This window comes from Pezoporus wallicus, unplaced genomic scaffold, assembly GCF_028554395.1.
Source record: "Pezoporus wallicus isolate ANWC-B61680 ecotype Strahan unplaced genomic scaffold, APGP_CSIRO_Pwel_v1 scaffold_11491, whole genome shotgun sequence".
Lineage (NCBI taxonomy): Eukaryota > Metazoa > Chordata > Aves > Psittaciformes > Psittacidae > Pezoporus > Pezoporus wallicus.
In genome coordinates this window covers 5840761-5866941 of record NW_026642649.1, presented here as the reverse complement: position 1 = coordinate 5866941, position 26181 = coordinate 5840761, and the positions used below count along the sequence as shown (strand labels likewise).

The following is a 26181-nucleotide window of genomic DNA, read 5'->3' as shown; positions in this document are numbered from 1 at the left end:
ATGGGCAGGGACACCTCACACTAGAGCAGGTTGCTTCCAGCTCCGTCCAACCTGGCCTTGAACACTGCCAGGGATGGGGCAGCCACAGGTTCTCTGGGCACCCTGTGCCAGCGCCTCAGCACCCTCACAGGGAAGAACTCCTGCCTAAGAGCTCACCTTAATCTCCCCTCTGGCAGGTTAAAGCCATTCCCCTTGGCCTGTCCCTACAGGCCTTTCTCCAAAGCCCCTCTCCAGGCTTCCTGTAGCCCCTTTAGGCACTGGAGCTGCTCTAAGGTCTCCCCTTCAGGAGCCTTCTCTTGTCCAGGCTGAACCAGCCCAGCTCTCTCAGCCTGGCTCCAGAGCAGAGCTGCTCCAGCCCTCACAGCATCTCCAGGGCCTCCTCTGGACTCTCTCCAACAGCTCCACATCCCTCTTGTGAGGCTGCCCCAGAGCTGGATCAGGACTGGGGGGGGGGGGGGGGGTCCCCCAGAGTGCAGCAGAGGGGGAGAATCCCCTCCCTTGACCAGTGCTGTTCACACTCTGGGGGTGCAGCCCAGCACACAGGGGGGATTCTCAGCTCAAGCACACACTGCGGCTGGGCCACTGGGAGCCTCTCCTCACCCAACACACCCCAAGTCCTTCTCCTCAGGGCTGCTCCATCCAGTCTCCACCCAGCCCGTGTTTGTGCCTGGGACTGCCTGAAACCAGTGCCCCAACTTGCACTTGGCGCTGTTGAACTTCATGAGGTTCACAGGGTTCCACCTTTCCAGCCTGTCAAGGTCCCTCTGGATGGCATTGCTCCCTCCCTCCAGCGTGTCAACCACCCCACACAGCTTGGTGTCATCAGCAGCTCGCTGAGGGTGCATTCAACTCCACTGTCCCTGACAAAGATGTTCATGTGGATCAAAGCCCAGTTGCTCTATGATGCCAAACTAGCTCAAATACTCTCCAATAAATTTAGGATCTATAACTCTGAATAAAGTTTGACTCACTTCCCAGGATTTCTTTCACAAAACACCACGTGCAACCCTACAGTGTTGCATTCAACACCACCCCATCATTGTTCAGAGCAGGTTTTATTTACGGGTCAGGAAGATGAGTGGAAGCACTGCAGCGCTGCAATGGGCAGCACATTTCCTCCCCAGATTGTTCTTCAGTGGCCCAGGGCACCGGATTTTCTGAAAGGATGACTATAGGAAATTACTTGATATGGACAGCAACAAATATGTCCATTTAAAGCTTTCCTGTACTCAGTTGCTTTCAAGCAGCAACATATTCTGAATGTGTGTACTAAACACTTTTGAGAGCTTTAAAATACACCTATTTGCTTGATTATACAGATGAGTACTGGTAAACTAATTAAAATGTTCTCTTCTTTAACAGACTGAAAGGTAAACTAAATGACCCTATATAGGAATACTCACTCCTGCCACTGATTTTCTTCATAGCAGCTGCTTATATTAAATACTTTCATAACGGTTGCATCCAGGAGATCCAAGCAGCAAGGAAGAGTTGTGATATACACCATATTCCCAGGAAAATCATGAGGAACAATCCTTGCCACAGCAGCAGAACAGGTTATTAATGCAGCAGTCCACAACTGCCATCAGTTACTTTGATTAATTTAATAGACAATTACACTCTTTCTTTGTCTTGGATGCTTCCTGGCAGAAGTAAATGCAGTCAAACAGAGGCTTCAAGCTCTTATGAACAATAATTATTAGACAAAATTGCTCTCCATAGAAAGCATTCCTGGCTCTGCATAAAAAAAGCACTGTAATCACAGGAAACCTTTGGATGTCGCATTTCCTTCCCAGTTTTCAAGTCTTGGAAGCTTTGCTTGCTCAGCTGTTTACACTTGCTGAATTAGAAGAGAACAGAGATAGTAACACTGAACCAAGACGGTAACAGTGGTCCAAGACAGCACTTTGGAAGGCTGGGTGTTCATTTCCAAAGTAAGCTATGAATGTAATCTAAACAGAAACCAGGCAGTTAAAAATCATTCATGTATTTGAGTTTTCTCCACACTGTATTAAATTCACCGTTAAGATTTTTTTTTGCATGGGGCTTTCTAACAGAATCGGACTTGCTTATCCTTAGGGGTCTGTTCATCCCTGACATGAACACTTAACGGTAAACATAAAGTGCTTGACAGGAAAAGCTCACCCTTTGTTTGCCCTTCTGTCACAAGTTCAAAGTTTCAACCAGCTCAGGTGAGTTCCAGGGAAGAAAACAACCAATCTGAAACTCTAAAGCCAGGAAATCTAAAGGGCCGGACTGGAATTTTATTGTCTAGAAAAGCACAGAAATAAGAGTTAGGGAGGAGTTAGGAAGGGGGCTGTTGGATGTCTCTGGTGAGGAACTGGTTAGATTTAGGTGAGTGCAGTTTGTAAAGTAATGCCATCCCAAAAGGAAGACTTACTTGGCAAGGAGAATTGGTTTTCTGACTGCGCCAGACATAGCATAGAGACAAGAACCAGCTCCTCCGTCCTCTGCTGGGTGGTAGTATTTACTCACACAGCAAGGCCTGTGTACTTCTCCTAGGTAAAGTGCACAAGATGCCCAGTTTCATCAGAACCATCACACTGCAAGATCTATATAAAGTGGCTTAAAATGCAGGGTTTGAATTGTAACATACACCTTTCTCAACAGGAAACCCTGCAGGAAGGTGGCTAAGCTGTGGCCCTCAGACACAAACACAGCAAACCCCATGATTTGTGAAGGAATGGCATATGTTTCCCTGCTGCTCCTACAACTGACAGAAATGTGGGAGTCAGCCTCAAGTGACACTGCACTCAGAGTTTGTCTGCTACGTATCTAAATACGAACAGCTTTGTGAATTAACACGCCTATCTCAGGCATAGAAAAACATAGACTGATTTCAGTATCTCCTCTTCTGCGGGAGGGAATGAACACGAAGAGAAGTAGCATAGGAGAGAACAGCATCTTAAAGAACACAGCAGTATGGCCTCTGGACTGCAAACTCTGAAGTGGGACTGAACGTGTATTTCCTCACTCAACACTGGCAGGTCTGTGATTCTGAAATTACAGACCACCTCTGACTTGTGACTGCAGCAAACCAGACCAGACCTTCCCAGGCACCCAAACAAAGCATCCTCTTTAAGACTTGAGTAGTTTTTAAAAGGTGTGCTCACAGCTGCACTTCAGTTCTTAGAGCTTTCTTGTCTTCTGGCCTTCCCTTAAACTACACGGATGACTCCAGCACATCAGTCATCAAATGCCACGTCATATAGTACAAGACCTCACCCTGGAAAATCTGAAAAACCTTGTTCCATGTATGGGCTGGTTTCAGCTGGGATAGAGTTAATTTTCTTCCCAGCAGCTGGTGCAGTGCTGTGTTTCAGCTTGAGTCTGAGAACAGTGCTGGTAACGCGCTCATGGTTTAGTTGTTGCTCAGTAGCACTTACCCTGTTCAAGGACTTTTCAGTCTCATGCTCTGCCAGTGAGGAGGGGTACAAGAAGCGGGGAGGGAGCAGAGACAGGACCCCTGACCCAAACTAGCCAAAGGGGTATTCCATACCATAGCATGTCATGCCCAGGACACAAACTGGGGGGAGTTACCTGTACAGACCTGTCCGGAGCCAAGTGATCACATATTATGTCAAGGCACTGAAGTTGCAATATTTGCTTTGCTTGTTGCAATGCTGATGCCTGCTGAACTCAGTGCCCTCAGCACTGGGCAGTGGGAGGCAGAGGAGGATTCCTCAGACTGTAAAGTGCCAGAGCTGTGACCATCACTGCTAACATGCCCTTGCTTTCGTATTCTCTTCTGATGACCCATGGGCACCTATTTTCTGACCTGCTTTTTCCTCTTAGAGTAACTTGGTCTGAAGTTTCCAAAATGCATCAATTTTCTGGATGCCGTATGAAACCAGTTCTTTGACAGGCAGGTACTTACAAGCCTCTTAGGGCATTTACTTGCTAAACTCACTCTGGTGCTGAGCAATGAGCTAAACAGACTGGTTGTATGTTATGCTCCCTGAAGAGCAAATATAAACTGGAATGAAATTTCTAGAACAAGCATTGCATACAAAGGACATACTATGAAAGTGTTAAATATTCCCTGTTTTCTTTTCTAATGTTTTCTTAAACTTCATCTTCTTTTTCAAACACCCTTTATAATAAATTCATTGCCAAAATGCTTTGGTGATTTAACACAGGTAGGCAGAGGTTTCAAGCTGCTAGGCTGCCACTCAGACACAGAAATAAATGGTAAGGTAAAAGAAAGAAGCTTAAGCACAGCAGAAACCTTTTCATTAACACTGTAGTTCGCATTTTCATACAGTGTTTGAGCTTCATCTTATAATTCCAAGGGAGATGAGCACATCCTGAAGTCCCTTCTAATTGCACAGGTCTCAGCTTTCATTAAAATGCACAGATTATGCCTGCCTTAGCATGAGGCAGTTTTATTAACTCTGCGTCATCTCCCCACTGGGCATCAAATCCCTTTGCAGAGAACTACAACCAACAGACACCCTTCTAAAGCACTGAGAAGTATTAATAACACACTCTTTTGACCAGATATGAAAGCATCAAAACGACATCAATGAAACAAGAAAACCACAACCAATGTGTAATCTCAAGCTGTTTTTAAAACACTCCCACTGTTTTCAAGAACAAAAAATATTTTGCTAATCTTTGGATAACATTTCACTGTGACCAAGTATGGAATGGATTTAGAATCTAACGCAATCCATTTCAGGAAACTAGGAGCTGCATCTATTCTCCACCATCAATACAGAGGGGTTCTTACAGTGAGTTTTCTTACAAAACTTCAGTAACAAGAATGGCATCTTTTGACAACTTTAACATATTGGCCATAGAATAACACGTATATTGCTCCATTGCTTCTTCATCACATACTATCTTCCATGGACTTGGTACTGCCTAGCTTTTTATATTCAGCTATATATATATATAGCTGAATATATATATATTATACGTATATTTGTATCCCTTACTCCTCTGAATCAATGGCATGTCAGAACTTTTGATCAATGGCTAAAATATGTACAGACTTTGTAAAGGTCTATGTGAAAACATGTGACATGGCTATAAACAAAACCAGTCCATATTTAGCTAGCTAAATGGATTAACCTCTAAAACATTTCATTCTTATCTCTAAACCAGAGATTAAAGCTCTCCTAAATTATTCAGTGCACTGGGAGAGTACCTCTCATGGAAATCTTAGCCAAATTAGTGGGGAAAAACCCCTCAATTAAATCTGCTTATCAAACAGTCTAGTTGTAAACACCTAAGCTTTAAATATTTTGGTTAATATAACTCACTAAAAGCAGGCACAGACTACAAATATTTTGAGTTATTTTCAGTTCCAATTTGGTGGTTCTTTTACAACATATTTTCCTCCATTTGGACTGATGTGACTTAAATGAAACCATTAAACTATTCATCATGTGAGATGGAACATTATTACTTGCTGTGAATTTGAACTGAAACCGCTGCTAATAAGCACTGCTTTTTATTCTGCAGGCCAGACAAGATACAGAGTTTCCATGTTTGTATCTGAAGGATATGTTAAGAACTGTATTACAATGAGTAGCGGAAAAGGAAGGAAGCCTGGGACAACAAAGACTTGAAAATATATCAAGTCATCTCTAGACTTTGTGCAATAAAAGGTCTGCATAATGATTACACTTGTTCAGCTGAATATGCCAATGAAACTAATCCACGGAGGAGAAAGTGTGACCCAGATCATAAAGTATTATATTGACTTCAGTGTTTACAATGGCCAAGAAGTGGTCTCTGAACATCTATGACCGCTTTACAGCATTCCACATGCTCCTTCTGAAAGACCTGATTAAGTTCATGCTGGTAGAATCCAAACAGGAGAACTGATTCCTTTCCTACTTGCTTCTGAAGCCTATGGAGGCTTCACATGCACTACTAAATGGTATATACGATCATAACTAAGAAACATCAGCTGTTTCACTATACATATATTGTGGAGGTGGGCACTCTATACTTAGTCACAAGATAAACATGTCAAGGCCAACTGCAAGACAACAAAAAACATCACACAGACCTTGCTACCTGCCTTGTAGTAAAAATTATACATTTCTTGTCTCTCCTTGTACTTCTTATTGCTCCTTGATAGCCTCACTGTTTAAAACCAACCAACAAACAACAGAAAACAGAACCACCCCCAAAACACCCCAACCCCAAAATCACAACAGCAAAACCCAAAATGTACCTTTTGGAGGACAGAGCCTATGATAACCATGCACTGAAGTGGATGCACTGCTGTTCTGAGCAAATAAACGCACATGTCTGGAAATAGTTCCATACCTTTCTCTAGTTTTGGAGGCACATAGCTTATATGAACAGTTAAGGGAGAGAGAGGAAGGGAGGTATAAATAAATATTATAGGTAACATTTATGTATTGTGGAGAAAGTTTTTGCACACCATAAACTGGGATTTTTTTCCCCTCTCACAAATTAGTACCACTCTTCTTCCCTATGCTACTAACCCTCCTAACACATGAAAACATTTTCAGTTCGGAACCTTGGCTTTTTTATCAACCAACCAAGCAGCGTGTTTCATTTCCCTTCCAACTCAGTGACTCAAAGAAATTGCAGTCGTAGGCTAACAGTCCGAAATTCCAACAGTCTAGAATTATAATCAGTAATAGATTTATGCACTAATGAAGGTATCTGCTAGGTTGTGACTTAGTCTTCAGAGAGGTTTAGGAAATACTCATCACTCTACTGGGTGATGGAACAGACTAAGCCTCTTAGTTAGTGGGGGGAATTTAGGATTACAATGTCTGTGTTCAGATAAAAACAGGGTCTGTATGAGAAAAACTGTGGAATTCCACCAGACCTGAGGAGTTCCATGAGAGACTGAGGAAAAAAGATGATTTTTGGACAATTTTTGGAAAAGATGCAGCTCATACGTGTATCAGAAGCTTTGAGTACAGCACCTGGGCTAACTCCATGGTGGGTATGAAAAGGCACATGCTTGAAAGCTCTGAGATTCCTCATACCAGGAGCAGTGTTATCATTCCACCAGATGCACTGCTTGAACTATGCAAGTTTATTTAGGTTGTTCAGAAAAGACGGAAAACAAGACATCACGTCTTTCCGTCAGTACATGGACAAGGATTAGAGACAATCTGTCCTTGTTCCCCAGACCCCTGCCTTCTGCTGCAACACAGAGCCCATTTGTGAGGGCACATTTTCTGCAAAGCTCTATCTATGCTTTGGCCAGGGCTGAGGAAGGGGCAGCTCCTCATGTCCAGCCTAAGGGGTGGAGTGGCAGGGGCGGTGAGCCAGAGTTCAGTCCTCTGGCAAAGAGCTTGTTATGGTTTTGTTACTTCTGCATACAAAGGGACTTCAATTAGCTGCATGCTGTCTAAGATAAGAGAGCCTTTATAAGCTTCCAAATGGCCTACAAATAGTGCTTCTGTTCCTCCACTGATGTGTGGGACTCTCCAGCAGGACATACAATGGCTATTGTGTTACTCAGAAAGTTCTATCTGGAGCCTGCTTTTTCATGGGGTATTTATAAATCTAGCCAATTTACAGACTGCTCAAGTTTGCCTTTAGAAACAAGGTGTCTTTCAAAAGGTAATTCAGAATGAACTGCAAGGGTGCTGCATTACTTGCAAGCTATGTAAAGTGAGGAAAAGGGCAGTGAAACCATGGCAGGAAGCGATCACTAGAGCAGCAGCACTGACACAGAAGGACAGCATGCCTGGACAAAGACTGAAGGAGCTTAAACTTGCTCCCATCTGAGAAAGAACAAGGCTCTGGAAAGGAATCCTGCTCTTTCTAGGGGGCACAGGCAGGATGGCTTAAAGAAACCTATGGGGAGTAAGAAGAGGTAGAGCACAGATAATGAAAGGGAGACAAATCAATCATAGAATGGTTGGGTTGGAAGGGACCTTAAAGGCTAACTGGTTCCAACCCCCTGCCACTAGACCAGGTTCTTCCAAACCCTGTCCAACCTGGCCTTGAAAGGTAACACTGATACATAACAGCACTGGACTGACTTTTCCTAACAAACTGCTTTCCCCTGGAAAGAAAACGAAGATTTCTAGGGCTAACAGAGCACCATTTTATACAGGGTTTTGTCAGGCTTCAGTGAGGATAGTGCCCTTCACTTCAATAAACAGTTTAAGAATTAGATGAATTCAAGATACCAAGTATACAGTTTATAACAAGAATTATTTACAAAAGAACAGATAATTTTATCACTTTTGTATACATAAGAACTGGATGTCACTGTAATTCTTGACTACAGAATACACAAAAGCATGTACTATTCTTTTAAAAAGTATACTCTTACAAAACCACAGTAGTTCTCCCTTGATACTGTATGTGCTAACAACAATGAAATCTATTCTCTCCAAGGAAGTGGGGAGGAAATAAGATAGCAATATATCTAAAAAATTGGTAGCTAGATGTTACAGCTTCCTTGGAACTAACTTGGAATACAGGCAAGCAGCAAAGCTGAGATGCAGAACAAAACAATACTGAATTCAAGGGTGAGCTGAACTGAGACAAAAGAGACAGTATCTTAACAGCAGAAATAAGAGTCCATGACTCCAAAGTCCTCAATCTGTTGAAAATCTCCGGAGAAGTCAGTATGTTTCCCAACTTCTGCCAAAAGAAAACCCATGACAGCATTTAAAAGAAAAGTAAGGCTCAAAAGAAAGTACTGAAAATTGGGGCAGTAAGAATTCTTCCAAAGTCTGTTAAGAGTCACCTTTGTCACATGGCATTGGAGGAGCCTCAACCACAGGAACAGCTGCTTCTGTTCCCTTCAGATTCTTGGCCTTATTCAACACACAAAACACGATGCTCTTGCTCTAGCCACACATTAAGGATTGATAGCACAAGCAATGAGAAGACGTCTTCTTCACTTCTTGCCGAAGTCAGAAGACACAGAAGCAAGTAAATACAGTAAACAGATACTTACTGTAGATGCAGACAATAAATAAAGTAGAATAGTGAAGGGAAAAGAGAAAAAAATATATATATAAAGTAGGATTCTAATAGTGCCTCTGGCCACAGAAGTTTCTGTGCTCCGCTGGGAAAGTCACCCAACTAACATTTCTTAGAGGTGCTTATTGCATGTTTACTACTGACCCACCTCATACCCCTTTAACCTTAGTCTCAAAGTACATTATGTTTGTGCCTAAAAGCAAAGCCATGGACAGCTGAGCACTGAACCTGTAGCATTCAGTACATCTTGAGCATGATTTTTAAAGGGATATTCAAAGGGAGAATAACTTGCTTTGGTCTAAGCTAGAGTAATTATTTTTAGTGTCCCATTAATTTAGTACAACCAGCATTTGAGAGATGACAGCATTTGGAACTAAGCAGGAGAATCACCAACAAAATAGAAAAATACACTCAAAGCCACACAGTTTTGCAGGGCTAATTCTTAGCAACATCAATGGAAACCATTTAACAGCCAAGTGTTCAGTAGATGAACTCAGTGTACGCAACCTGTAATTGATTTGCTGAAGCAGCCTTCAGAAAGAACTCTACTACTAATTATTTAAGAGTTGAGAGAATAAAGGGCAAAGCCACAGCAACTGAGCCATGAAGAATGTCTTGAACTGGGTAGAAGCCTGCTTTATTATTTTATGCTGTGTTGACGTTATTTGCTTTTGACAGCTATTAAATGAGGCAAATTAAACAAGAAGTGCTGAATTCCAAAGTTAAAACCACAACAATCGCTGTTATTGCATCAAAATCCACCACCACATTTATTGGAAACTCTACTATTAAGATCCTGCTTGAAAAGGCTAGAACTATACTATATACAGTACTATAACTATAGAACTGTAACTATAGAACTACATATACATATTAATTGTCATCTTAACATCTTCTAAGGCATACCACTTAACTGAATGCCTGTGATTTGTATTCAGGTTTTAAATAAATCATGTTAGCTTCCTTCAACATCCAGCACTTTCTGATGCAGGCACCTGGAACTATTATTTTAACTTCCTGCTTTAGAATAGTTTTGCACAGAAAAGGTGGTGGCTAACAACAGCTTTGCTGCTGTTTTTAGCAGCAAAGAGTTAAGGCCTGAAAGAAAAATAATAATAAAATGCATAGCTAAATCCTATTAAATCTTGAACCATATAATCATCTATTATCAATTACTTTTCCATGCTGGCTCATTTATAAACTTTATTGTGAAAAAAAAAACCCTTTGGAACATTCATTCTTTTGATTAATGACCTACTTGACTTGAGCATAGCTACTGCCAAGCTCTATTGTCAGCTTTGCTTGCCTGGAAGGACAGCAACATGGGTACCACCCCTCTTCCCTCAGATGGAGACAAAGCCTAGTAACAACCATAAAAAACTCAAGTCTCTTGACAGTACCACTTTGATATATCAAACATCAGCAGACACATCATGGAACAATGACACCATGCAAACAACAAGAGCAGGATAGCATCAAACACTGAGTTGCATTTCCTCTTATCGCCATGACACAACTGCCTGATTGCTCCATGCCAATTTTTGACACTGAACATGGGACTCCCTTGGATAATTCTTCATTGTTTACTTCTTTTTTTTTGATGTGATTAAAATAGCACAGCTGAGTTCTATTTCTCCAACTTGCACATGTCTAAATTCATCAGGCCTATGTCCCACTTATAAAGGAATAACCACAACTGTGTTAGTTGCCTTCATGCTCAGTTCAGTTTCAAATTACTTAAGATGTAGGGGCATCTTACCAGGGTTGGTACCAGTTCTGTACAGCTCAGACGGGCTGCTGACCTTATGGCTGGCGGGAATATGCTGGTGGTACAGTGGAGGTGTTTTTACTAGGAGAGAAGGAAAAGCACAATTCCTCTTCAGTAACAGCTAAAATGTTAATAGTGCTATTAAAATAAATGGAGACAGACATTCCTTACCATACGGTGTCTCTGGTGACAGGGGAAAAGCTGGTGTGGATGGGACAAGCTCATTTCCATTTTTTGTTGGGGAGAAGATTCCCCCATCTATTTCATCTTGGTAACAAGCAACAGCCATCTAGAAAGGGCACAACAAAGGCAAAACTACAGTGTGAAAATTCCCACTGAAGCCTACAACACAGTGAAGCATTTTTCACGAGATGACAGGAGGTTTCCTATAATCTGACCTACTGCTCCAGAAGACAGATCTTGGAAAACTGAAAAACATGCATAAAACCTGAAAACAGAGAGGACAAGAGCCGGACATCCTCAAACACTGCAACTGCATTTCTGAGGTCGCTACTGTCATTTGTTCTTCTTATTGCCACAGTGCAACTGCCAAATAGTTTCACACAGAATCTGGACATTGAGCATGAACATGGGATTCCCCACTGGACATCTGGTTCAATAATAAGTATTCCTTGAGAAATTCTTCATGGTTTACCTCATTAGTCTCCCCTAAAGGAATCGGTGATCCTGGGTTTACAGCCTGGTCTGCAGAAGGAGACTTCATCCATCCACACCTGGTATACGACGGCTGCCCAGGGACATCGTTGTCATACTGCCCAACACTTAACTTTCTCATCCTTCTCCCTGTTGCATTGTCATCTGGTGTCCCTGGTGCTGAAAACAAACAGGTAAACTGATTAATAACCTCTATTTTAATTAGAGCTGTTAAAACAAACTTCACCATTGTACCTTCAGTGGTTCTGTTCAAGGATGCTCATGAAATAACTGGTTTCGTAACTGCTTTACAAAACCACACTGGTGGGGAAACAAAACAATCAGTCGTAGTCAGTCTTGCTGGCACAAGTTAGAACACATTCGCAGTACACCTGGCTCCAGACGAATAAAGCAGCATCCTGCTTCATTTTTGGAAGAGATTAATCTCGGTGCCCCGTTAGGGCCTGCCAGCAGGCGCCGCTATGGGCAGCCAAATGGGAAACCTCATCCCGAATACCCGGCAGCAAAACGATTGCTGTTTCCTAGGACTGCATTTCTCCTGAAAAAAAAAACAGCTTCTTTTTAGCTAACACACACTCCAGCCCTTCCTTATAAACACAGCTCACTGTGTACCTTGTGTGTCACACATGGCAATCACACTTAATCACAAAATTAGGTATCAGACACACACAGGAGCTGTACTGTAACCTGCTGGAGCCTGAGGAATGAGCACAGGAGTAAGCTGAGCCAGCAGAACAGTTGAGGATATTCAGGGGCATAAAGCAGTATTTGTTTCCAAAGTCACTAGATTGCCATTAGATGTAGCTTTATGATTAGCAAGGCTTTATACAGTCATCCAGTCCCACCAACAAACACTTTGAGAATATCCCTGCAGCAACTGCTTTTTCCACCCTTCTCAGTAAGAATAAGCGAACAAGAAGCATCCCATAGTAGTCTTTCCTGCGTACAGGACAGTACAAACACAACTGCATGCCTAGCAACTTCTCAGATACTCATTCCACCTGAAAGGTTCTAGCCAGAGGAAAAGGGGCTAAATAATGTTTAAAATATGGAGGCTTACAAAGTATTTTCACTTTCCAAGTTGTACCATAAAAACCATCTCAGCTGTGTCTTTTACAGGATGTGCTAGGTATATTTATATTGACTCCATAAAAGAAATAACTGGCTACATTTGGACCCTGAAATTTAACCCTATTGGTGGAATTTTCCAGAGTGACTAGTAGGATTTTATTTAGTTCTTGGCTTTAGTAGTGGTTACTGCCATACTGGCTTTAACAGTAGCAGAGATGGATTTCTGAAAGTGTCTAATCCTGTAGTTTTGCAAGAGATTTATTAATATTTTTAGGATAAGCCACTACTTACCATCAAGTTATTCTGCAAACCTTGTCTGTATTTTAATCTCAAATCTGTTTTCCTATATAGAAACCTATTTGAGCATTGATACCTTATAATTGTGCTATATAACCAAGGTGAAATGTCTGTAATACCTGCACTTAACGTTGCATGCCAGGTTTTACACTTTGGCTTCTGTCAGTACTTCAGGATAGGAAATGGGCACGTGTGGAAGATGTCCATATCATCTTTCCCTACCAAAGTGTCTGGTTCAGCCCTCCTGCTGAGTTAGATGAATGGCACACTGGACTCCTGCTGCTCCATGATGGGGATGTGTAGGAGATGTGCTTAATCAACACATACTTACAGTTGGAAAGGATTTTAAGAGTTTAAATGACACCAAGCAACAAAAGTAAGCTCTTTCAGAAATCCTCTTTTAAGAGAAATAGCTAATTCTCAAAGATCTTTTTGCATGTATAGACAATAAAAACTCTCAGAGGACTTTTCCTTAGTTTATTAGTTTTGCTAATATACTTCAGAGCTGCCTCACTTAATGTTAACAGATGTTTAGAGTTACTATTTAAAAGGTATTTTTTACAGTGTAAAGCTTCAGGAGCCAAGACTTCCTAGAAGTCACATAATTTGGGTTTGTTCTTGTAGTTTAGCTTTAAGTTTTGGCACAGCTTCATAAATATCCCAGGAGCACATATTTATTTCTCTGAAAGCATTTTGTAAACTCTCATTTCTATCTTCTTCCCTTGTGAACTACAACAATGGATCTGTTTCCCCTGCAGAACAAATAACAACATTCAAACAGATTGGTATTGGAACAGCATCAGGCCTTTATCTTGTCAGATGGTTATCACCATGCCATTGCTACAGCTAACAGAAGCACAGCCAGTGGTTAAAGGTTAATCTTTGTTTGGTTTCTTTAGCTGCTTAGCTTTCCTGGAGTACTACTGAGAAGTATCTGTAACTGTTAGAAAGAAAACACCACTAAGCTCAAAATCTTGTCTGCAGTGGCATGTCAACAGTGCTCCATCTCATGTATTAACTGTTGTCCTGGCTAAACTTCAAAAACTATTCTGTTAAATCCTGATGTATTCTGCATGTTTCTACGTACTGAGTGCATGAGGCACACCATTAAAAGGTCCATGTCTATATGCAGTTACCACAACAACTAGTAAGATGAGGCTTACATGTTCCCACTTGATGCACAGGGCTTGTGGGCTAGCCTCAGACTCAGCTTTATGTGAGAGTGGGGCAAGCATAGTCTATGCGGTAGGGCTCTCTATGGGAAGAACTTCTCTTGTGGAGGTGGAAACCCAGCTGGACTGATATCCCTTCTTCCCATTATTGAAGTCAACTATCAGTTTTTCCCAAACCCGGCAGAGTCCATTAAACACCTTTCCTTGACTTCTACCTAGTTTGTATCGTAGCCAACTGAGCAAATTACAGTCAAACTGGAACCCCCTTACAACAGATAATTATAAACCAAAGTTAGCCAGAAATATGAAAGTTTCAGCATCTTTTTGTTTGCGTATATATAAAGAGGCTCTAAATGAATTTGTGCATTTTTGTGCACGAAGAGGAGCAGTCAACTTTAAAGATCTGGGTATTATTCAGGCCATTCGGCTGCCCTTCTATTCCCCTGCATGGTTTTTCTTGATAGAGCCTTTTTATTTATTTTTTTTTCTAAGCAAAACCAACGTATTAGCTATAAAAAAAGACTTACAGAAATGTGTGGCGCCAGGACCAAAGCTGAACACAGTACTCCAGGTGGCCTGACTAGCACAGAATAGAGTGGGACAATGCATATCTTCATTACATACACTGAAGTGAGTGCAAAGTCATTAAAAATCTTGTCAAAATATGAAATATAAACAAAATAATGGCAGAGTACCACAAGTGATGTGGAGAGTTCTGGCCTTCAGCATCCTGCTTGACTAAAAACCCCTACTAAGCTGCAGCCAGATTTCAGTGTGAACTCTGCCTCTTTTTAGTTACAGTGGCATAAGAATACTATGCTAAAAAAAAAAAAAAACCAAAACAAACCAAAACATCCAAAATATTTAAAAGTCCCATGAAGATGTAAGGTTTGCACATTCTGTTCCATAACCCAGTTGAATCAATCATAACATGTCTCTGTAGAAACTCCATCAACTTGGTCACCGAGTAACATTTATCTGTGGCTACATATATTGATACAGCAAATGTGAAAGTCACAGTTCAGAGTTGTAAAATCAAGATATGGACTAGTTTTCAGATGCTGGCCTCACAATATCTGTACTGGCTACACAGCTACAGTGATCCCACGTTTTTCTAACTGCTGGCTTTGGTTTAAAGGTGTTTACAAAAAATCCATATCACTTACAAATGACTAAACATATCCTTGTACAGCCAAAGAAGCTGTAAGGCCTCCTACAATGCATCAAACCAACTTACCTTGCAGTATGGGTGGAAGAAATTCCTACCTGTAACTACCAAGTGAACTCAGGATTTATAAACCAACTAACATTACTGTACGAATTTGCACAGTGAGGGGGAATGAAAACTGGCTGAACAGCTTGACCCAGAGATGCCAGGTCTAGCGGGAGGCCAGTAACCAGTGTACCCTAGATGTCCATACTGCGGCCAGTCAGCACGAAGTAGAACATGAGCCAGTAACTGCGTGTTTGTGGCAAAGTTTAAAAACTGGAATTTAGTTGAAACTCCAGTTTTGACTTAAAACCTCAGGTTTCAACTGTAGTTTAGCTAAAACCTCTATTTAAACTTCCTGTTAACCACTGTAAAATTAACTCCAAGTCAGGTACCAACATTTTCCTGTGTGGTGGAAACTACAACAGGTTTTGTAGTGTTGTCAGCACATGCAAATAAGGCACATGAGGATGTGGACAAGCTTTGTTCTCCTGTTAGCTTACAGCTTATTTCAGATGGCCTGGGTTTGCTCTCCCACAGAGTATCAGAGAGTGAATGGGAACATCTGTAACAGTTCAATGCTTTTAAAAACTCTTATTTAATAAAGTATGCAAAAAGGGTTACTTCCAATCTCCTTTGTCTGCAGATACAGTGCAGCATGAGTTATGATACCGTAATCTGGACCATCTTCAAAGACTTCTTTTCGACAGAGAAGAGAGCTCTGAAGATGTTCCAGACACTTGCAGTCAGATGTTTAATCACCTCATTTGTATTCATTTTGCATGTTGGGATTTTTTTGAGGGAGGGAAAATGCCTTTGTTTAATGCTCAATTCTTTACTGACCTGATCAACTATATACAAACCCCACGCAAAGTCTAAAGCTGTATGAATTGTGTACCTGCATTGTTCCCACCACATTAGGTGGCCTAAAGATGTTTTAAGATGCTTTTTTCAAACACTCAATGCATGAAGAGGAATTAGAATTAGCTGAGAGCAACAACGTAATTTCAACCTGGAAATTACAGTCCGTCTTTTCCTCGTGCTGCCTGATTCAGACAGACATGCATCGCTGTGACTGCAATGGAGACCAGGCTACCTCCAAGCATTGAATGCAAGTGCCCATGTGCTCTGCCTTAGTTTGATCACATAATCTTTCACCTGCTTCTAATGTTTTTCTTAAGATGAAAGTTGTAACATTTTAAGAGTGAAAAGATGGAGGCAGGGATTAGCCATGGGTAACAGTAATGGTAATTTAGCTTTCTAGGTAGAAGCAAAACGTAGTTTTGGCTTTCCTTCTCTAGCAAGTAAGCATAAGCTTTGTGATACAAGATGGATGGTCCCAGGAAATAAGTTTTACAAAGGATCTTTAACAGTAAACTGAGGTCATATGCTATTAGGTATGAAAGAAGGTATGTAAAGGGGGACCATATGGCTGCAAACAAACCGTTACAAACACATAAACATTTCCTCAGGCTACAAACCTTGGTGTTATTTAAAATTCAGAACTACTGCAGCACTCTCTTACTAGTAAATGGCACCACCATTTACTACCAGAAACTCATCTCCACGTAACTCACCTCACGTAAAAGCAAGAAACTGGAAAATCTTAATATACAGGGCACTGTTTGACCTCTGAATAGCAACACACAAAGCACAGAAGGAGAAAAGAGACACTGTTCTACATGGTGCATAAAGACACATCCTAGCAAAAGAAATTCAAGGATCACTGCTCCTTCCTGTCCTCAGAAACTCTGAGCACTTAACCCAAGATGGCATTTTGACAGAACCCAGAACTTGGCTACATGGGCAGTCCGTAGTTTGTGACACATTAACCTATGTTAAGGGCACATGTACAAAAACCTCCAGGAAGAAGTGTGACAGGAGATGTAGCTGCCTATCTGTCAATCAGTGCAGAAACATGCCAGCAAAGAGAGGTAAGAATGCACCATAATGTACATCCCAGCTGACACGCACATTCCACTCCTAAGCTTGTTCTTCCCGTTTTGCAGAGCACTGGAAACATGCACATACTTTCTTAAGGCATACATTTTCTGCACACTCACGCAGGAAACCAGATAACTTGACCGTCCTCTTGTAATCCAACCCTCCGGTTAGACACACACACAATGCATCATGTCAGTCCCATTCATCTCCAGTTCTGTTTGCTCCCGCTCACTCACAACACCTCATTCACTCATTCAACCTCACTCAGAGCCATTCAGCCCTCATCTGCCAACTCCCTCCAGCACAGGCCAATTCATGCTTTTTATATACTTTATTAGGTCAAGGACTGTTTAAGTCCCAGGGTACAGGGCTCCCCCTAAAACCTGTGTAAGTCCAACTATTACTCACTAGTGAGCAACTGCTGGTTTGGTTATGCTTTACTCATGGCTATCTCCTCGTCCCCATGGCAGCCAGCATTTCCTTCTACTAGTAACTACACCTCCTGTGCTGCAGCAGTTTCAACAGCTAATTAAGTGTCCTGGACAATCTCCTGCTTATCCCGATCCTGTGAGTCTACTCCAAGGTAAGTTAACCATATCCAGCAGGCCCTGTGCTCTGCTACCACCAACTGGCAATGAACAACATATCATTGTTATTTTAAGGGATAATTTAGCTTGTATTATATATATTTCTTTCTAGCATAGCATATTTACAGCCTTTCACTGCAAATACGCTCAGTACTTCAGCTTCACTGCGTATGTGTGAACGTGCAGGAATGGAGCTGGACTTAGCTGATGCTTCAGCTGCACACTGTGGAAGGAAAGCAATGTTAAAGTCTGAACAGGAAGTTTCCACGACATTATTCATTAGTTTGTTCTCATACATGCAGAAATAGACTTTTGACTTTCACCAAGCACAATGACTTAAGTTTTTATCTGTTTGGTTTCTTTGTTGTTTTAAGCTGTGTAGCACACAGGTTGCCCACAGAGGTGGTTGTAGATGGGAAACAATCAAAAGGCATCTGGACATGGTCCTGGGCAGCTGGGTCTAAGTGGCCCTGCCTGGGGAGGGGATCTGATCCACATGACATTCAAAGGTCCTTTCCAAACTCAAACACATCTCAATTCTGTGACTTCAGTATGAATGTGGGTGTTGCTCTGGAGCAGAGATAAAGGGTACGGAGTAAAAATTCAGTGTCAAACAGAGCTGCCCTTGGTAACAAATAGCTCTTACATACCACGTCCAGTGTACAAATCATACAAACCATCTCACTTTCAAAGACATATATCCTGAGTCTAATTAAATCCTTCAAAGAGGTCTTCTATTGACTTGAACTGGAAGTAGCTTAGGAATCAGTATGCTTAAGGTTATATTTGAAGCCCAGTATGATGCAAACATCCTGTAAGGATGTTCAATATTTCTAAGAGACAGGTTTAAAATACAAATGGAAAAACATTAACCCCCCTTTTCCCTTGCTCAGGCTGATGAAGGAGAGAAAAATGCCTTGACCAAAGGCAAGGACATAACAAAAAGTAAAGGAGCTTCCTGACTTCTACACTCTTTCCTCTTTCCCACGGTGCCCTGCTGCCCTACCAAAATCACCCACAATTCTAAACGCTCTCTATATTGTCATATTTAATTCCAGATTTATCACTGTCTTTAAAACAGTCAGTCTTCCACAACATGCCTCAAGGACCTGGATTCTCCTCAGTCTTTATTAGGGCAAGAAGTTCATCTGCTTTACCTGACTTTACAAATGGAAGGTAACTGACAGTGACTCCTGTCTCCTTTGGGAAAGGACCAGAATAAGTGAGAAAAATCAAAACATTTCAGATTCATACCTTTAAACACAGAATGTAAAAGGTGGCTCATTCTAAATGACCCCTTTACCACCTGAACTAGCTTCACTGTGTACCAACGAGAAGAGTTCTCTCCTGAGAAAACTAGAAAAATCTCATTTCCAATTTTTCCATCAGCTGATCATTTGGAAAGATTTAAGAAAATTACAAACTGATGAATTCAATCCTTCAAGAGCTACAAAACTCATACTGTGTATTAAAAACAACCATACACTGAAGCACCTCACATATGTGCATCATGGATTTCTGGGCTTTAGTCCGCAGTTACCCTCCTAAACACAAAATTGGATCCTTCCATCACAAGGAACGATCTATCCTTGGTGATCCACCATATCTGTGATGGTGATCCATCATAATACTGCACATTAATGGAAACCACACACTAGTTAGGCACAGTCACCATCGAATGGTTTGGCATACCCAAGTGGGCTTGAGCTGAAACAGCTCATTTGTTTCCAGTGTGGCCACGGACACATGTTCTGGCATGTTGGCTGATGCTGAATCAAATCCTGGAGACACAAGCAAGTCTTTCATTGCACCAAGACTGAAGGTAGGAAGAGGGAGAAGAGGAAGAGGGAAGGAGAGAAAGGGATGGGATATGTTCTGTCAGAGGCAGTAGACCACAAAGAACTTTCAGACACGACAGTGAGACAAGTAAGAGCTTGTTTGCCACAAATTTTAGCTACAGCATTAAAGAAAGGTTTCAGTGGACTGAAGCAGGGACAGCCTACTCATCCTTCTGCAGAGCCACTAGGTCTAGAAACATTACTTAGGCAACACAGTCAGCAAGTGCTGCGCATTTAATTCCACCAGATGATTTCTGCAGTCATACCAGCTACACTAAATTTGAAGGTAAAACAGTTAGAGCTTTTTCTCCTACTTTAAGTGGAAATCATTAAAAAAGATCATAATAAAAAGCATATAATCACAAACCATTTCAGTACAGATGCCTTCTCAAAATGTCTCAAAATAGGAACTGTAGAAATTCTGCTCCCTTACTAAGGTTACAGTAGAAAAAATTCCCAACTGATGATCTGTAACAGGCAAGAATTTGCTGAACAGTACTTTTTTCAAGCAAAAACTAAGCACCTGCAAAACTCACTTATCTTACACCAGTTTGATTCTTGGATGGTTATGTGAAGAGAGTATCAGGAATCATCCCTTGCTAATCATCCTGAAAGTTGTAAGTCATGACCTGAGGTCCTGCTGTACCACATCAAGAACACCCAAGTGCTAGGAAATGCAGTATATTCAGAAAGCTTACCATGCTGGGAGGGATTCCTGTTTGTGACATCTAATTTGTCATGGAAGCCAGGACTCCTGCCAAGCCCTTCCACGTCTACATCAAGGCTGGTGAAGCCATTTACTTGATTCCTGTCCCTTGTGACAGTGTTAATGCGGGTCGGGATAGGTTCAAACGTAGGGTCTAACTCCAAGATCAGCCTGTTCAGTTGTTCAATGGACTGATCAATATCCAAAGTTGGAGAAGCTGGCAAGTCCCTTGCATTCTGTCCTAGATCCAGGCTATTTGTGTCCCTTTGAGGCACTGGCATTGACTTGAAGCTCTCAGCACTGGCATGTTCTGCAGCTTCAGCAGCCCCTGGCATGCTTCCTAGCCCCCTCTGTACAGCAGCTCTGCTGCTGGAATTACGTGTTGGGGTGTCCGGGGCTCGGGACTGGCTCTGGACACTGCCTGCGTTCTCCACCGTGTTATGAATGCCAACACTGATTTCAGTCTCTGGGGCAAAACCATATTGGTGAGCAGTGACCATCTGCTGCTGGCGCACCCAGGTCTGAGTAGAATAGTTACTTGGGCCATAGGCTTGAGGCTGGGGTGAAACAGAAGGATTCCGTTGTAACTGCTGAGTTGACTTTGGCTCGGTGCTTCCAAATGTCCTCTCATAGAGGGGATCCACACCAATTCCCAGGTCTGGAGCAAAAACATTGTGGTGCTCTTCCCCAGCGTTACTTCCAAAGCCATCTGAAAGAAGTGAGTTCTGACTGCTCTTGTGGCAACTGAAGTTCCCTAAGTGGGTGGAGTGCTGCCCTTCTGAGGAAGACAAAGTCCCAATGCTGTCCACACTGTGAAGGTCATGATTAGGCATTTCATCATCCAGAATATCAGTCTCCCTGTCCTTCAGTTTGGTGTCTCCATTCATATGAACTTGAGCTGGCACTATGTGGTGAGTCCCACTGTACTTGCTTCGAACATCAGTCATATCCTTGGTGGTGTTGACAGAATCCTCCAGACCAAAGCCACTGAGTAGCTGGTCCAGTTCTGCCTTCTCCTGTGGGCTCAGACCCCGTTTGACTCCAGGCACAAGGCGCTCTTCAGTCTTGTCTGTCCTGGTGGAAGCTGTTGAGTGTCCTGAATCACTGCTGACAGACAGCGTATGATCACTGTGATCAGGACTGCCAGTCACGGGAACACCTTGAGCAACACCACGGATGCTGCTGTCAGAAGAGCTCTTCTTTCTCACTTTGGCATACAGACTGCCATCAATGGGACCTTGGGTATGCAGCACTGTGGAGAGAGAAGTAGGAGGCATTATACAAGGGCTTTCACTGGTGTCATACCACAAAACAGAAGTACCAGAACTAATGGCATTGCTTCTGCAAAACTAAATTAGCCTTACAAATACAGTATCAAGCAGTGGCATTATCGTCTTTCATTTTATATTTCAACTTATAACAGTTTTCTTGATAGAAATAAAGCATGCCATTCATAGTTCAAGATCAAGTACAGTTTTCTTTTTATGCTGTTTTGAATGTATGCTTAAAACTCCACAAACTCTTCACACTCATTTGAAGAATTACCCTGTTACAGTGCTAGAATTTGAGAGGCAGCTTACCATACATTCCACTCAAAGCAAGAATGGTTCAATGCTTGCCTTGAATGTATTATGCAATTACCAGTTCATCCATTTCTACCTGATGGTCTAACTACACTACAAAGAATCATTTACTCATTTTCTTGAGTGGTGGCACAAGGAAAAAAACAGGCTTTCAATCAGAGCTTCTGTCCTTGGAATATATGTTAAGGCCCCTTCACAAAGGCATGTATGAGGACATACAATGACATTTCTCTGTGTGTGGAGGATCTGGTGTGCATTTCACAGCTCAACAAGGGCCACAATCCCTTAAAAATCAGAATATACCTCCTTCCTCATCAATGATGGGAAGAACTTAACTTTATTTCTGATCTCTGAGGTACTCCCTCAACTGAAGTTTATGAATAACCATTCATAATAAATATGGGCTAGAACTTTCTTTTCTGTTTAGAACATATTTAGAAAATACCACAACTTTGCAGGAAAATGCATCTAGTTTACTAAAGCTATGTGTTGAGAACAGACAAATTTCAGATGCATGAGCATCACTTAGTACGCTTCACTGGCACCAGCTATGTACAGAACTAGGTAAGCCAAGTTTTACCTTACAGGTAATTCAAGTGGAGAGCTTCACTGAAGTGACTATACTGCTTGTGATCACTGACCTGTTCCTGGCACCCATGAACCTTCCTGCTTCTTTCTATCTTGAGACATACAGCCTGCATGTTTTTAATCTGTTTATTTTCTGTCCTGATGCAGACACCAGCCCATCTTACAGTTATGATTTATGTGGTATTTCAGTACTACCAGCACTGGACACGGTTAAAACCACAGAACACTGAGTACAGCAATTAACCTCTGGAACACTTCAAAAGCTCAAGAGTTTATTTGAACCCAGCTTATTTTAGCTTGCCTCTGCCTATTAGGGCTTTTTAAAGCTCTCCTTGACATGATAGCCCAAGAAGACAACATGAAGACAGCATATAGGAGGCATATTCTTACAATCCTTTACTGAACTTGTTTGTCCAGCTCCTACACACCTCACACAAGTCAGAACAACCTGAGGTAGAGTTTGGCTACTGGGGTCTTACCCAGGGCTGAAAATGAACACAATTCATTCTGGTTCTTATGAAAAGCTTTAGGAGTAAATATTTCTACTGTTTGCCAAGCCAAGAAAGTGAAGTCAGTGCTTCTACTTTCCAAGGATTTAATGTTCATTTACCAAAACATTCCTGTTAAGCAGAAGTTACTCAATAACTTTTTCTACCCATAGTTTGAGAATTGTTTGATGATAAAAAGAAAGTAGACCATTAGAATCGAGGAACAGACAGATTTTTGTCAAAGGTAACCACCAGCTTAGTCTCCATCTGTGCGCTCCACAATCAGAAGAGCCCTGGAGAGCCCAAAGTATTTCAACATCAACTCTACCACATATTTTAGAAATACACTTAAAATGGCATTGTGATCATGAAGCTTCCAAACTAGGAAGCTTTTCCAGGCAATAGCATCTTAGAAAAAGCATTATTCACTTATTCACAAACTGAACCCATGATGGCAATGAATTCATCAGTTTACAATGGCAAGAAAAGTGGTCTGGTTGGAAAAAGCCATCATTATGGGACACACTGCCAAGTTTCCATCAGTTCAAATACCCACATACTGGAAGTTATGCGATAGTTTTAATAGATTTTAGCTAATAATTAAGGGACAACTTCTTACTTTTTAAGGATTATGTCCTGTTACTTGTCTGATGTTGATTTTAAAAACAGCACATGCAGAAGACCAAAATGCTCCTTTTCAGAACAAGCCATCAGGCTAGGCAGAAAAGAAAGCAATTCCTCTTGCAATGGAATTTCTCTGTGGGCAAACTGTTCCAAGTTCACTGAGGTTTATGATGTGTAAATCCCACGGTGAAAAGAGCTGCTGTGCATGAGGCTGAATGTCTCTGCATAGATATTTAAAAGCAGTATTTACGAAAAAATACCATATCTAAGGAAAACACAGCCAGTTGACAGGTTCTCAGCCTCTTTCATGCTGTGATTTCTCATAAGCTCTCGCTACTGCTAGGGCAATGAACCATACTTGGTGTTTTATGTGGAATTACTTCATACAGTTACCATAAGACATTGCAAGAATAAATTAAAAACAAAACAACCAACCAAACCCTCCCCCTAAAACACAGTAACTCTTAAGTGATTTTTTTTTCTTTTCTGTGTGCTTAGCTTTGAGTTTAAAAACTAGAAAACAATACCAAACTGCTTTGTTTTGTATAGTTTAATATCCTGAAACAAAAGAGACTTGAAGTTACAGGTCTGAACTGGAATGCAGTTCAGTAAATATAGGACTAGTATACTTGAACCGTTAAGAAGTCTGACTTTTCTGTTACCCAGAACTAGGCACAGTGCAGTAAATCCTTCAAACCTGCTGGTCTGCTGCAAACACTTCCCACCAGATGAAACATTCCAGCATACAGGTTTGGTTCACCATACAGAAATTTTAAGTACAAGATCTCTTCTCCCAAGGAACAAGGGACAGGACAAGACGAAACGGCCTCAAGCTGTGCCAGGGGAGGTTTAGATGGAGCTGAGGAACAATTCCTTCCCCAGAGGGTGCTCAGGCATTGGAACAGGCTGCCCAGGGCTGGGATGGAGTCAGCGCCCCTGCAAGTGTTCACACACTGCGGAGACGAAGCCCTCAGTGCATAGGTTAGTGGTGGCCTTGGAGTGCTGGGAACGGTTGGACTGGATGAGCTTAACCGTCTTTTCCAGCCCAGCTGATTCTATGACCTGTCAAATTCTCAGATACAGCTATGGAAGCAATGTAAAACACTGGTGCACCTCCCTCTGTCAGCCCTCCCTGTACCATCACACAGTGCCATCTAAGCACAGCAACAGTGGTACAGACTGGATGGACAGTAGATGGGCAACAGAAAACAGAAGTAGATGGACAACAGAAAACAGAAAATGAAACAGAAACAACAAACCTACAGTCACATAAATTATAAACCTCACTAACTGTTCATCTCTTCTATGTTTCTATTTTAAACATCTGTACAGTATCTCTACACACAAATCGGGAAATATGCAAAAAATAATTCCTCAGTGTATTTTAATGCTGTTAGGAACCTTCAGCAGTAGTAACCTTTTTGCTACAGCCTGGTCCCTGTTCAAATTAAAATCTCTGAAATTTGAGATGCTCCTAAGATAACCAGAGGAAGCCATGAGGATCCACAGGAGCTGGAGCACCTCCCATACAAAGACAGGCTGAGAACATTGGGGCTGTTTAGCCTGGAGAAGAGAAGCTGCGTGGAGACCGCAGAGCAGCTTCCAATGTCTGAAGTGGGCTACAAGGATGCTGGAGAGGGACTCTTCATCAGGGACTGTAGTGATAGGACAAGGGGTGATGGGTTCAAACTGAACCAGGGGAAGTTCAGGTTAGATACAAGGAAGAGGTTCTTTACTATGAGGGTGGTGAGGCACTGGCACAGGATGCTGTCCTGGGTTCAGCAGTAGCAGTCATTTTTCTCCTTCTTAGTAGCTGGTGCAGTGCTGTGTTTTTGAAGTGAGAAATGGTAAATGCTTCCAAAGAAGTGTTAAATGCTCCATCCCTGGCAGTGTTCAAGGCCAGCCTGGACAGAGCCTTGGCTGACATGGTCTAGCGTGAGGCATCCCTCCCCATGGCACAGGCTTGGAACTGGATGATCTTAAGGTTTTTTCCAATCCAGACCAGTCTATGATTCTATGACTAGAACCACTTTGTACAGCAGCTACTGACTGTGAGTTGTCTGGGGTTCCCCATTACTACATATGCTAATGAATCACACAGCCCTGTCAGCACTGAACACCACAGCAGAAGGGATGATAACTGCATACTAGCATCCCTGTGAAATATTCTGACACCATAAAACTGGCATCTAGGTTTTGTGACATTCAGTGTCTCACACCATTACCTCAATTGCTACTATCTAGAATGCCAGTAGATTAAAAAGCCTGTACTGTGGACTTGAGTACTATCTTACTCAGCATCAGCCTGTATTCATAATCAAGACAACAAGCCTAGGTAAACCACTTAGTAAGAACTTCACAATGAAAGAAACTAACAGCTTGAAATATTTCATACACCCTGCATTATTACCTGATAAATTCAGATTATCTAAACTGGAAGAAAATGCATATACATGAGAGGACAACCAAGAACTCAACTGGACTAAATAAGCAAACAATTTACCAGGATTCCCAGTACTGCACAACCCATTTAAATGTGAGCTCCCAGCTATATAAATAAGTAATTTTAGATGCATGATCACAGAACCACAGAATGGTTCAGGCTGGAAGGGACCTTAAAGCTCATCCAGTTCCAACCCCCTGCCATGGGCAGGGATACCTTC

General features: G+C 41.8%; 1 protein-coding gene across 3 annotated transcripts in view; it reads right to left on the bottom strand.

Annotated features, from left to right (window-relative positions):
* Positions 1-26181, bottom strand: part of TNS3 (tensin 3) — a 197570-nt gene that overhangs the window by 31550 nt on the left and 139839 nt on the right. For 2 of the 3 annotated variants that reach the window (XM_057431640.1, XM_057431641.1), the window contains exons 19-22: positions 20228-21487; positions 11391-11569; positions 10907-11024; positions 10727-10816 (exon numbers count right to left, since the gene is read on the bottom strand). In XM_057431640.1, coding sequence (XP_057287623.1) covers positions 10727-10816; positions 10907-11024; positions 11391-11569; positions 20228-21487 — 1647 coding nt within the window. The remainder of the gene's footprint in view (positions 1-10726; positions 10817-10906; positions 11025-11390; positions 11570-20227; positions 21488-26181) is intronic. The other variant, XM_057431642.1, reaches the window with a different exon arrangement.